Source organism: Typopeltis vanoorti, chromosome 22, assembly GCF_054136105.1.
Source record: "Typopeltis vanoorti isolate ZY-2024b chromosome 22, IOZ_Tvanoo_1.0, whole genome shotgun sequence".
NCBI classification, from domain to species: Eukaryota; Metazoa; Arthropoda; class Arachnida; order Uropygi; family Thelyphonidae; genus Typopeltis; species Typopeltis vanoorti.
This window is the reverse complement of record NC_143570.1, coordinates 21,293,806-21,308,525: the sequence shown is the minus strand read 5'-3', so window position 1 is coordinate 21,308,525 and position 14,720 is coordinate 21,293,806. Positions and strand designations below refer to the sequence as shown.

The 14,720-nt window shown below is 36.3% G+C and overlaps 1 protein-coding gene across 2 annotated transcripts in view; it reads left to right on the top strand.

The window, feature by feature from the left end:
* LOC150094205 (SAM and SH3 domain-containing protein 1-like) overlaps window positions 1-14,720 on the top strand; it is a 476,307-nt gene that overhangs the window by 418,128 nt on the left and 43,459 nt on the right. For both annotated transcript variants that reach the window (XM_090412130.1, XM_090412129.1), the window contains 2 exons: window positions 1,758-1,913; window positions 6,308-6,395. In XM_090412130.1, coding sequence (XP_090268256.1) covers window positions 1,758-1,913; window positions 6,308-6,395 — 244 coding nt within the window. The remainder of the gene's footprint in view (window positions 1-1,757; window positions 1,914-6,307; window positions 6,396-14,720) is intronic.

The window sequence follows — 14,720 nt, the reverse complement described above, 5'->3', positions numbered from 1 at the left end:
TTTCATATAAATTTATTCAGTTGACTTCCTACCATACCAGCTTTGTTGATTCTGTTGTCTATTTCCATATTTAATTTACCATCTTCACTAAAAATCGTGCCTAAGTAGCTGAAATGTTTTAGTTGTTCCACAGGTTCTCCGTTCACAATGCAGTTGACAAGTGAAAAAGATGATTCAGAAGATTGTTGCAGTAGTAAGTAATACATTGGCAACTAATGAAAGGAATGGTTTTGGCGTATATAGTGGAATGATTTTGCCACTGTATAAAACGTGGATAGATATTAGACTAATATGCACAGGCTATGGTTGCCTGGGTTTCAGGAAGATGGAGAAACCAAAAATAAAGAGAATGATTTCAGCAGACCTTCATTGATAGGAGAGATGTGAAATAGTCATTCATCTGCAGTAAATCCTCTAAAGTGTTGAGAGGACTTACCTAGTTCTAGACTAACTGAGGTGCAGTTGCTCCTGTCCCAGAGGGATCTCAACTAAAAATGTAAAAAATGAAGCCTTTGGCTCTTCATATATATAGTAAATCTTTTATGTGGGTAAGTTTCAGAAACCTGGATATATTTTATTTCTTTAGTAATAACTATTACTAAAGAAATGCAGTATACCCAGATTACAGTAAATCCAGTAATTTCAGCTTCTATGTGAGGAAATATAATAGTGTTCTCTGTAAATATGTAAATCCCATGAGAGCCATATATGATTTTAACCTGGTAATGAGCTTATCAGAAATACTGGGAAGATTTCAAAAATTAGAAGTAAAAGGGATAACAGTAATATGAAGTTAACTCTGGAAATTGTATAAAGGTGTGTTGAGCCAGGAGTAGTTTTTTACATGAAGACTTATGACAGATAACATCCACATTCTATAGCTAACGTCATTCTCAGTATTAGATGCATTCACATGTTTCTTTGGATTACTGAGTAATTCATATCACATTAATGATGCTTAGTGTCTTCTTTTGTGAGTTAAGTAGATTGGCATATGATTTGAACAACATCCTTGTACTAATAATAAGTTCTAGCTTCTAATTCATAATAAAATAACAAAATGGCATTGGAATGTAATAGCACTAATTGATAAATTTGTCAGACAAACAAATCCATTCAGCTATGGTGATTATATTCCAAGATGTTTGCTGGTCGTATTAAAATAACTTTGCCAGTTTTAATTATTGTTTAAATATTTTATATTGTCATGGCAATGTCTAAACATATTAAAGAAATTTTCTTCATTTGACTTTGTATAGTGAGCAGTTTCTGAATATGTATTTGTATGGGATAACAGAAACATGTGCATTATGTCACATATATGTAGGTGATATGTATTTCATGCCTATTATCATAAATTTTCAGTTTTTCAAATTCAGATAGTGTTTTTTTTTTTTTTCCCCCTTAATCGCTTTATTCAATATTTTACATTTATTAGCAGTGTATTTTTTCTTTTAGCTTAATAGAGAGAGAAAGAGAGAGTGTTATAAGCATTAGCAGTTTTGATTAAAAAAGTCATTAAAAAATTAACGTGTCCAGTGACTCCATGAACAACAATAATAGTTCAAGTGAGGTCTTGAACAACAACAATAATAATTTGTATTAATGTCAAATCATGAATATCATATTATTACTATGCATTTTAATCACTATAGAAATTTTTATAATTTTCTAAAATGTAAAAATAATGTACAATATAATTATTAAAGGTAGTGTTATATACAATAATGCATTATGTTCATGTTACTATTTTCCAGAAGCTAAATGAAAGGCGAGATTCAACTGGTCAAACAACTTCCTGGGCAGGAAGAGTAAGAGACCTCCACAAAGGAGTGAAACAAAAGATTTCCAAACTACGAAACTCACGAGGAAGTACCTGTAATGGTAGCAATGGCTGCAATGGAGAAACTGATGTATGTTTGTTTAAATAAAAATAGTTTCTTTGTTTTTTTAATTAACTCTTGCATAGTACAGTTTTTTTTATGCTTATGGCTACATGAAACTGGTAAGTCAAAAGTGCAATCACAATTTCCAGAAACAAATGATGAAAATCTTAACATATAAAAGTTCATTACATAAAAGGCACAACCTGCTTTCTAAGTCTTTCCTTTTTTTTTAAAAAAATAAAGCAAAAGTAACTTGTCATAATCAAGCCAGGGACAATTATCGTCCTGCTGCAACAAGTATGACAAGGCTGCATGTTCTCACACTTCACAACATAAATATAGCTGTATCCGAGGTTTAAGTTCTGAGCAGTTGTGTTTTGTGTGAGAAAACGTGATCCATTAGAGGAGGCCCATTTCACATTGTATCATCATCTTCTAACATGAGGAGAGTTCTGCTGATACTATGACGAGGACTATGAGAGTGAATATGAGAATAACGTCTTCATGGTGAGACGGAACCGTGATCTTCTGTTTCCTCCATAACCACCGCCACCATACCAACTACTGGTCAAGGTCCAGGCTGGAAATCTAATTCAAGGCCTCATCCGTTACCGTGTGGATGTCCTGTAGGTCACCACCGTGAAATTGGCATACTGGGCAGTCGTACACAATATGAGTAATCGTCTGAGCCATGTGAGAACAATCATAATAAGGGTGATCTGACAGTCCCCATTTATGTAGAAGGTTGCCATATCTGCCCTGACTAGTTCTGATCCTGTTTATTGATGACCAAATCTTCTTAGGAAGATCAAAACCAGGCTGTGGAGCACAGGGATCTTCTACCAGGAAGCCGTTTGTTTGGAGATTGTTGGACCAGTATTCTCTCCATATGTCAGATATTGATGGCAGCACAGCTGAAGAGAGTTCGTCCATGGACCAGAGAGGCTATCTAGATTTGAGGCAAAGACTAGGTGGGTATATGAGAGCCTGGTGTAGGGGCAGAAGCGAGTTGCTCATTGCTTTATTAAATTCCTTAATCGAGGCTTGTCTTCTCCGTATGTGTGGTGGAGCAATGTTAGATAAAACAGGCCACCAGGAGAGAGGGGGTGCTTCTCATTGTCCCACTAATTGTGCGCATGGTAGAGTTTAGCTGGGTGTTTATAATGTTAGTGTGTGTACTTCTTTCCTAGACACGGGCACAATATTCTGTTGCAGAGAATGCGAGGGCTAATGCATACGACCTTAGGACTTCTGCACCACAACCTCAGGTTATTCCAGCAAGCCTTGAAATGATGTTATTTCTGTTGAAAGTTTATTTTTCACTTGGTTAGAGTATAATAAAATTAGTTTAATCCTTTATCCAAGTGTAGATTGCTCACACTTGGATAAAGGATTAAACTAATGATGTTATTTCTGGTTTTAATTTTATTGGAGAGGTTGATGATGTGCCTTTTAGAGGTTAGGCTTCTGTCCAGGCTCACTCCAAGGTATTTTGGGTGAGGCTCGTGTTCTACCATTTTTCCACAGAAAGAAAGGTCAAGTTGTAAATTCGCCTCTGCATTGTACAGTTGAAATACTGAGGACACTGTTTTCGTTGGATTAGGCTTGAAGTACTCTTCCAGGGTGTTCAGGTCTGTATTCAAGGTTGATTCTTGGTTGGTAAAGGAGGTGGATTGATGTAAGATCGCTAGGTCATCGGCGTACATATACTTGCGGACATATAGTACAGTAAAGCAAATTATTTGCAGATATGTTAAGAAATAATTTTTTAAAATTCATCTTAGAAATTCATTTAAAAGCAAAAAAATGCAGCATTAAACGATTTCTTAGTTTCTCCTTGGTGTAGGTAGAAGTGAGTGCTCACAAACTTAGATCCCCCCCCCCCCCCAAAAAAAAAGAACTGCAGATGTTTGTTTCAGCAACAATTTATTCTGTTGCTATTTCAGAATGAATTACAGTTCACATTTAGACCTGACACAAAATTAAAGGCATTAACTACTGAGTAGACTTTTCATTAACTGTTAGTTGACTAAATGGACTGTCTGCTCTCTAATTAGCTGACTTTGAGTTTTAAAGCCATTTTTGCTGAGATATTTGTGAATGCCTGTAGGTGTTGGACAATTTCATTGTCTGTGTGAGACCAGCATCCTGCTCATTGAAGGCCTGAAGTGTTTTGAAAAAGTGAGACTGTTTCCAGTATTACCTGATTCATTCTTTGTAGTAGATTATGCATCTTTATAAAATTCCACATTGACTTTTTTTTGACCATTAGGGACAAACTCACAATGAATAATTCTTTTCACGTCGAAAAAGATAATGAGCATCATTTTCACTTGAGATTGAAAACAGAGCTTCTTGAATTTTGATGAATTTTTTTCCCCCATTCACTTTGCTATTTGCTTTGTTGTCTGATTAAGCACAAAACACTACATTTCATCACCAGTAACAATTTCGTTCCAAAAAAAAGATTTACCTTCTTCTGCCATTCTTAAAAGATCTTGATATGAAGCAACCTGATCCTGCCTCTGATTTATTGTCAGGAAGTGAGGAACAGATCTTGCACACACTTTTTTTCCCCTAAATCTTCCACCACTATTCAGCATGCAGTTTCTTTACCAATATTTAACATTTCTGCAATCATTTTGAGAGACATGCAATGGTCCTCATCTGATAGGCAATGAAGGGATTCAACATTTTCATCTGTATGTGCTGTAAAAGGGCAACCACTTCTAGTCATCTGTACACATTAGCATGACTCGATGCTTCACTGCCATATGCATTTTGAGTGTTTCTAGAGCTTTTATATGGATATTATCTCAACAGCTGCCACACACAGGCTACTGATGCTTGGTCACATGATAGTTGGAGGTTTGCTACAAATATTTCAAGTATTGGCCAGTAGATGGTGCATGCAATGCTCTTGTGGTGATATTAGTCTAAAAACTTTTGAGCTGCACCTTGTGTATAGAGCAGTTGACTTTGCAGGTCTAGCTCTCAAATGCTGGTTATTTCACTGGAAGGTGAAAGGGAAGAAGCAGCAAATCTACTTAGACTACTGTCAGCAGCACTGAAAAATTTAAGACACAAACCCTACCTAGTAAAAAATGAAAAAAAATATATCAAATAGTATTTTGGACATTTAAATTTTCTTTCTGTATCATTTTTTCATAGTGATGTTGCTACTGCATGAGAGTGTGATATTTTATATGAACCAAAGGCTTGTATAAATTTCCACATTATCACAATTCTGAAATAACTTGAAAACATACTTTTTTAAAGTATGTTTAAAGTTATTTCTTCTTTTAACAGTATTTTTAAACATGAAATACAAGTATTCCCTACAAATCATTTCATATTAAAATATAAATCATTTAGTCGATATCGTTACAGGTACGGAATATGAAGGATGGAATGAATAAAATGAAAACAGTGCAATTATCAATGATGGTATTGAGAATAAAATCGTGAGTCTTTGTATTACAGCAGCAGTAGCAAATATGAATTAAACAAACAGTAACTGCAGACTTTTTTAAGCATTTGGTTAATATGATTGAAACTTGCTTAGAATCAATATGAGCATCTTGATTGCAATTTTTAAAATGAAATGTGTATTGTATTGTTAATGTAATGTCCAAAAATGGAGCCACTAATTAATGAAGGGGGGGAAATATTGATATCCCTCAAAAAAACTGAGTTAAAAATATCAAAATAGCACTGATATGAATTTAACCCAAGCATTAGTAACTTCACAAAGTTATCTAAAATCAGAATGCAAATTTTTGAGTCAGTATAGCCTGACAGCAATAAATATTCTACTTATCCCAATGAGACCAAAATATGAATTGATGCATTTAGGACTGATTGTTTTTCTGAAGCCTGAGGAATAAAGGCCGATCAAATTAGGCATGATTTAATGATTTATAAATGATTAAATGATAAAATGATTTATAAAACAATTTGGAAAGAAATTTTGTTAGTAAACCTAGTAACAACATCTTAAATTTTAGTATATTTTATATCTTTATATATATTAACCAAAATAATTATATAAAGATATGTTAGTTCATTGAGATGTAAGATTCAAGGATGGTATTATGTTCATGCTTCACTTTCATAACATATTGCTATTGGAGTACTGATATTCTTTGAAGAAAATCATATTGAATTGTCACTTCATTATTGGATATAGAGATTTTAAGATTAATCTGAACCATCAAAGTCGCCACACATAGCCAATCATTCAGGGTTATGTTTAGTTTACCAATGGATAAAAAAAGAGCACCGAAGACAGCTATGAGAGTAGTAATAATAGCAAATCAGATCATTAACAATAAAATAAAGATATCCAAATCTATTTTAATATTCCATGGCTACATTTTCAGAAGACAAAAATGGTATATGTTTCTTTTCTTTCCTTACAGTCTCCACGTGGAAGTATCATTCATCAAGAAGTTGTGCACACATTTAGCTCAATGGAGAGCATACCAAGTGGATCTGGTTCAAGGTCAAGTAAGTAGTAAGATGTTGCTCCTTGTTAACAGTGCAGAATTTCCTTATATTGAAGTTATAAAAATATTTTTAATGTCTCTCAGGTATCTAACGATCACAGCTTATTTTTCTTTAAATCAGTTTCTCTGATGGCAGAGCAAAATGCTAATTAGGATGGAAACTAGTTGTTGATTTACAAAACTAATCATAATAAGAATTACAAGGGTGGTCTGAAAAGTTCTCAGCCTTGATCATAGATCGCAACACTAATGGCAAGAGATTTTTTTTCTAAGTTGGTACATCTGTCATAAGCATCCATGTGAAATTGCAAATCATTCTATCAAGTAGTTTGTTTTATACAACTGTCTGAAGCAAAAGTGTTGTCTGTATCCCTTGAAATGGATAAAATTGAGTATCGTGCGGTTATAAAATTCTTTATAAAATAAGGTTTAACACCAAAAGAAATTCATTCAAAGTTCATAAAAGTTTATGGGCACTCTTCTTCGTCATTTTCGACAATTAAGAAATGGACTGCTGAGTTTAAACCTGGCCATACCAACCTTAAGTTTATTCATGTGAAGGACATCCAAAAAGTGTAACAACACCAGAAATCATTGATGTAGTGAATGATATGGTATTGGATGACTGGCGAGTCAAAGTGCGTGAAATTGCTGAGACTATGGCATTTCAAAAGAACATGTAGGATATATTTTGCATCAATTGCATATGAAAAAGCTAGTGCAAGATAGGTGCTGTGCTCTTGCTCACAGCAGATCAAAAACGCACTCGCATGAAAATCTCTGAACAGTGCTTGGAACGTTTTAACAAGAATAAAACTGATTTTGTGCATTGATTTATTACTATGAATGAGACTTGGATTTACCATTACACACTAGAATCCTAACAGCAGTCAAAACAGTGGACAGAAGCCAGTTGTTTAGCACCAAAGAAGACAAAGTCGGTTTCGTCAGCAAGAAAGGTCATGGCATCAGGGTTTAGGGATGCTAAAGGCATTTTTTTTATTAATTATCTTGAAAAGGGTAAAGCAATAACCAGGGAATATTATTCCGATCTTTTAACCAGACTAGACAAAAAAATTCTTGAGAAAAGACCCAGTTTGCTGAAGAAAAAAATCATCTTTTATCAGGACAATGCACCTGCCCACAAAGGTGTTTTGGCAATGGGAAAATTAAGGGATCTGTACTATGGGAACATCCACACTGTTCCCCAGATTTGGCTCCCTCTGACTTCTATCTATTCCCAAAACTAAAACTCTTCCTCGCTGGTCAGCATTTTTCTTCAAATCAAGAGGTGATTGCAGCTGAAGAGGGGTATTTTGCAGATCTTACTGAGAACCACTACAGGGAGGGGATAATGATGCTGGAACATCGCTAGAATAAATCTATTAGTCTTAAGGGAGATTATGTTGAAAAATAAAAATAATTTTGAAATTATAAATTCGTTTTTTCATTGTTAGGCCGAGAACTTTTCAGCCCACCCTTGTAAAGGGAGAGTTATTACTATTATTACTATTATTACGGGCAACTCCAGGGAGTCATTAGACTCATCGAGGGAGGCCCCAAATCATATTCATCACAACTATTTGACATTCATACAGTATCTATCATACCTCGCCTTAAACTCATTCACTGTCACAGCATCCACCACAGACTCAGGGAGCGCATTCCACTCATTCACTACTCTAAAAGTAAAAAACCCAGCTCTAACACCTTTACTAACCACACTTTTGCCCAGTTTCCATGGATGTCCCCTAGTCCTCCCACAACCAGCCCTGTTCTCAAAAATATCTTCTGAATTAATTTTATAGAAACCCTTCAGTAATGTGAATGTCTCAATCATATCTCCCCTCCTCCGCCTATCAACCAATTTTTGCAACCCACAAATCCTCAACCTGTTCTCATACGGTTCATTCCACAGACCTGCTATCATCTTGGTCACTCGCCTCTGGATCCTCTCCATCTCCTCCCTATCAAGAAGAAACCTAGGTGACCAAATCTGAGCACAGTAGTCTAGATGGGGTCTTATCAAGGCTCGATAGAGAGGAACAATAACCTGCTTGTCTCTGCTTGTCAACGTATTCTTCAGCAACCAAGTGATTTGATGAGCTGTTTTGGTCACTTTTGCAATGTGTCCCCTAAATTTCAATTCCTTATCTACCAACACTCCTAAATCTCGTGCCTCATCAATTTCATGGAGCAGGGTTCCACCAATGCAGTAAACTGCCGCCAATCTTTTCACCCCAAAATGCATAACCTTACATTTTGCCACATTAAACTGACATCCATTCTCCTTAGCCCAGACCTCCAATCTATCCAAATCATCCTGCAAAATTTTGACGTCATCTGCATTCACTATTGCCCTACCCAACTTCGCATCATCCGCAAACAAATGAACTGTTCCTCTCAGATCATTTCCTATATCATTTATGAACAAATTAAACAGCAGTGGTCCAAGAACAGATCCTTGTGGCACACCACTAGTCACAGGCCGTCTTGTGGACTCTACTCCCGAGTAAACCACTCTCTGATACCTCTCCGTCAACCACCCTCCTATCCATCTCACCAACCCTATGTCTATTCCCATATGCTGCAATTTACTGATTAGAATTCCATGTGGAATCCTGTCAAAGGCCTTGGCAAGGTCCAGTAGAATCACCGTAAACCCATTACCCTTATCCAGTTCAGCCGTCACTGTGTTATAATACGTGAGCAAGTTACTGAGGCATGACCTACCCTTCACAAAACCATGCTGTCCCCGATACAGTATCCCATTTTCTTCTATCCAATCTTGTATTTTCCTCTTGACTATTTTCTCTAAGACCTTGACAATGATTCCTGATATGCTAATCGGTCGGTAATTTACAACAGCAGTCTTGGAACCACCTTTATGCAGTGGAACTATTTTCCCCTCTTTCCACCCGCTCGGGACTAACCCAGACCCGAGACTCAAATTAAACAAAATGGTCAAGGGTACTGACAATTCTTTAGCTGCTTCTCGTACAACACGAGCTGGTATACCATCCAATCCCACAGATGTATTGACATTGAGGTTATGCAATAGACTACTCGCCTCCACTTCATTAACCACAATTCCCGTATAATCTACTGGGTTATTCGTTTCTGTAATGTCACCACCTGGATGATATACTTTTGCAAAGTGCTCACTCAGTAACTCAACTATCTCAACTGATTCAGTTACCTCCCTACCATCGGCATTCTTTAAAATCAATCTACCATGTACCTTTTTCCTTTTAGTTCATAAATAAAATGCATATAACTTTCTAAGGTATTCTCTACTGTATTATTTAGAAATGTATATATAAAATTTTTATGAAAGGCAGTAGTTCTAATCTTGGGACTTATATAACAGAGTCTGAGTTGAAAACTCTAAAAAAAAAAAGCAGTGATTGGGTCAGCCAAGGATTGTTATGCCCCTTATTATAGAATTTTATGATACTTATCTTTGGGATGAGCTGGAAGAAAGGTTACGTGCCAGGAGTATACACACTATGTTGCCAAAAGTGTCTGGACACCCCTATCTGTACATTGTCTTGTCCACATGATGCAGATATGGGAGAAGGTCTGTTCAAATGAGGTGTGATAGTCCACAAGTTTGGTCATCAGGTGGCCTAGTCTGCTGTCACAGAGGAGTTATTATCATCATCATCATCATCATCATCATCAAATTCCTGCCATGTACCCTCAAGGGGTGTACAGGATATGACAGTACTACATGAAAAAAATTACATCACTATTAATTTCCTATCTACAATTTTCCTCCAAATCAGTCTGTTACTTGTCAACACTCCAACATTATCAGATCTTATATTTCTATCGTCTAAAGCACTTTGTACCTTATCAATCCACCTATATCTTGGTCTTCCTCTGGGTCATTTTGCTGCCAACCTGGCAGAGAACACTTGTTTTGCTAATCTTTCTTCGCCCATTCTGTTTAAGTGACCATACCACCTGAGATTAGCTCTGCTAATGCATTCCTGAATGCTGACAATGTCAAGTTCTTTCCTAATATCCTCGTTTTTAATATGATACTGCCATTTATGCCATCTGTTCACGCCTATAATCTTTCTCAGGACTCTCACATCTGTGGTCTCTGGTCTTTTACAGATTGTTACACAGATTGGTCGCTAGATAATATAGGACCACACATGATGGTAACACATTGGAAAGTTTTATAGTCAACTGATGCATAATCATTATGCTTCAATCTACTACCAGATTGTGTCTTGAGAGAGCATGGTATGTTGGAGGGGGGGGACTCTCTGTAGAAGTCATATTAAACTAGGAGACTATTCTCACTGAATGTTACTATTCTTTATTGAACTTTTCCAACACTAACATGAAAATAAAACAATTAAATATTGTGCCAGTGCTGTAAAAAAAAAATTCCTTCCATCTGCTTTACTAAGACTGATGGCATAAATGATGTGCATCACCATATCCAGACCTGACCTGTTTTTGGGTGAATCTCCAATAGCAACTACAACAACTTTAAACGGTCCAAATTACAATTGGTAGGATTCCTTCCTGAACAACTCTGACGCATGAGCATTTGTACAGTCATGAAAAAAATTACATCATTACTAACTTCCTATCTACAATTTTCCTCCAAATCAGTCTTACTTGTCAAGACTCCAATCCACCTATATCTTCTTCTTACTCTGGGTCGTTTTGTTGCCAACCTGGCAGAGAACACATGTTTTGCTAATCTTTATTTGACCATTCTGTTTAAGTGACCATACCACCTGAGATTAGCTCTGCTAACGCATTCCTGGATGCTGACAATGTCAAGTTCTTTCCTAATATCCTCATTTTTAATATGATATTGCCATTGATGCCATCTGTTCACACCTATAATCTTTCTCAGGACTCCCATAACTGCGGTCTCTGGTCTTTGGTCATCTGTTTTACTTCTGACCCAGCTCTCAGATCCATAAGTTAAAACTGGTTTGAACACTGTCTTGTATACAGCTAATTTAGTGTTCCGACTAATTTCTCTCTTATTCCATATGAATTTATTCAATTGACTTCCCACCATACCAGCTTTGCTGATTCTGTTGTCTATTTCTATATTTAATTTACCATCTTCAGTAAAAATCGTGCCTAAATAGCTGAAATGTTTTACTTGTTCCACAGGTTCTCCATTCACAACACAGTTGACATTTTCGATGATTCTGCCTATTTTCATTGTCTTTGTCTTTTTATTGCTGACCTTCATACCATATCTATTACAACAGCTATTCAATTTAGTCAGAGAATCTTGCAGACTTGTAGCGGATTTATTTAGAAGTATAACATCATCCGCATAAAGCAAAGAGCTGACATTAACATCTCCAATTTTGATATCATGTTTAATACCACTTTCCTTCATAATGTGATCCATATAGATAATGAATAACAGACGGGATAATGTACATCCTTGTCTCACACCAGATTTAACATTAAACCATCTTCCTGTACTTCAATTCTAACTGCTGACTTACAACACAAATAAAGACTAAGTATTGCTTGATATAATGCCCCATTGACACCATATAACTGCAGCGTATTGAATAGCTTCTCTCTTGGCACCTTGTCATATGCCTTTTCCAGATCGACAAAACTTAAATACAGATCTTTGTTATATTCCCATGCTTTCTTGACTATTTGTCGTAAAGTGAAGATCTGATCCTGACAGCCTCTATTTGGCCTGAATCCAGCTTGTTCTTCACCAAGCTTTTCTTCCACAATTCTTCTCAACCGTTTCTCAAGTATACTTGCATAGATCTTGCCAGGAACATTTAGTAGGGAAATACCTCTGTAATTCTCACATGCAGTTTTATTTCCCTTTTTATATATGGGTACTATGAGAGCTGTACTCCAATCATCGGGAATTCATCTCTCTGTCCAGGCTTTCTGAACTATGCAGTGCAGCCACTGTAAGACTCTTATACCACTATACTTCAGCATTTCTGGTCGAATATCATCTACTCCTGCTGCCTTTACACAATTCAAGCCTTTGATGGCTTTTTCTACTTCAAGTATGGATATGTATTCCTGACTACATGCCTGGTCAGTGTTTTTTACCACTGTGCTGTCATCACTGCTTGTTTCATTTAGCAGTTTTTCAAAGTAATTACTCCATACTTCAAGGATATCTTTTTCTCCCGTTTTCATGTCACCTTTATCACCTCTAACTCCTTTTACAGCATTCTTTCCTCCATTCCTAAGCTTCTTGAATTCTTGAAAATATTCTCCAGAATATTTTGCCACCTTCTTGATATTTATTTTCTATATTCTTGCCAAAGTCCTTCCATGACTTTTGTTTAGCTAGTTTTACACAGTGTTTAGCATTCTTGCATTTGTCTCTATATTCTCTAAGAGCACAAGCTGACTTATTTGACAGGAACTTTTGGTATGCTTTCTTCTTTTCCTTCACTGCCTCTTTAACTTCCTGTGTCCACCAGAGAGTTCTGATTTTTTTTATCCTTACAGACAACCTCACCACATGCCTCTCTGGCAGAATCAATCAATGTTTTCTTCAGAGTTTGCCACTGAATCTCCAAGGTTTGATTCCTGTTCTCAAACTCTTTCATTTTTTCTTCAATAATCTTTGTGTATTTTAGTCTACAGCTCACATCTGAGAGCTGCTCAACTTTTATTCGCTTTAAAACTTTCTTACATGTTATTCTTTTCAATATGAAATTCAATTTTATCCTGCTCAAGACTAAATAGTGATCACTTCCAATTTCAAATCCTCTGTACACTCTGGTGTCCTGCACCCGGGAGAAAACATCACTATCAACAATAACATAGTCAATGAGACTTTTCTTATTCCTAGCCTCTTCTCTCCATGTGAATTTGTGCACATTTTTATGTTGGAACATGGTGTTAGTAATAACCAGTCCATGTCCTGAGCATTAAAATCCTAAGGCTGACATTAAATTGTCAGCCTTAGCAACCATTGCAAACGACTTCTGCATGAGCTCTGAAACAGGTACCAGTGACAGAGCTATTTACCAGAGGTGTTAGCCCTTGGGTTTCCTGGTTGTGCTGTGGTTCACAAGTCCTTGATTATACCTGTCAATGCCTGCTGTTGTCTGGAATGGCGCAAACAACACCATCATTGGACTGTGGATCAGTGGAAGAGGGTCCTGTGGAGTGATGAATTGCAGTACATATCTGGCAATCCAATGGACATGTCTGGACCTGGTGGATGCCTTGTAAACAATACTTATTGAATATCTTTGGAATGAGCTGGAACAAAGGTTGCATGCGACCTACCAGGAACCTTCAATATTTCTTCTTTTTTTCAAGACTCCTCTTTAATTTCTAGAGTCCAGCATGAAGATCAGATTTCTCTATCCTTACCAACAACTTCATCACGCTTTCCTGGCTGAGCCAAGCATTGTTTGCTTCAGATTTTTCCCACTGAGTCTCCAAGCTTAGGTTCTTGTTTTCAACTTTCATTTATTCTTGAATAATATTTGTATTTGATTCTTTCTTTTGTGTCTGAAAGCTCTCCAGCTTGATTCCTTTTAAAATTTTCACGCATTTTTTTTTTTTTTTCAGTATGATACTGATTTTTATCCTCTTCAAAAGTAAATGTTGATCACTTTCTATTTGAAATTCCCTGTATTCTCTTGTATCCTAGACTAGTATGAAAATATCACTGCCAACAATAACATAGTCAGTAAGACCTTCTATTTCTTGTACTCCATGTGAATTTATATACATGCATTAACATGGTGTTAGAAATTACTAGTTCATGTTCTGAATATAAATCCAACCGACGTTATTATTAGTTTTTTCTTTAAATTTTCTCCAAAACATTTCTGTATATTTGATATTCATTTCCTACTGTTCTATAAGTGGTTACCATCTTTTCCTTTTTTCTTTCCCTGTCTGTTGCCATCTTTAATGACACTTGAAAAATTCCCCTGCATCTTTCTTACTAGAGCCTTCTGCAAGACCACAGGTACAAATAAGCTGTACTGTCCTTTTTTAATTTGCTCACATCATTCTACTTGAAATTGCTTTTCATCCTAGAAGTATACATTGCCTAACTGAGGTGAGGTTTAACTGCCTCAGTTAAACCTCACTTCAGTTAAAAGATCCAGATGGGCAGATCATTATGCAAGAAGTAACACTCAAAAATGGACAAAAATGATATCAAATGGTATCTCAGAGATGGAAATATAACCACAAGAAGACCAAAGGGATAGTGGGAGGATGAGATTAAAAAGATGGCTGAACTCATTGGCATAGAAAAGCCCAAAATTGGACAGATTAGAAGACTTTGGGAGAGACTTTCATTCAACAGTACACT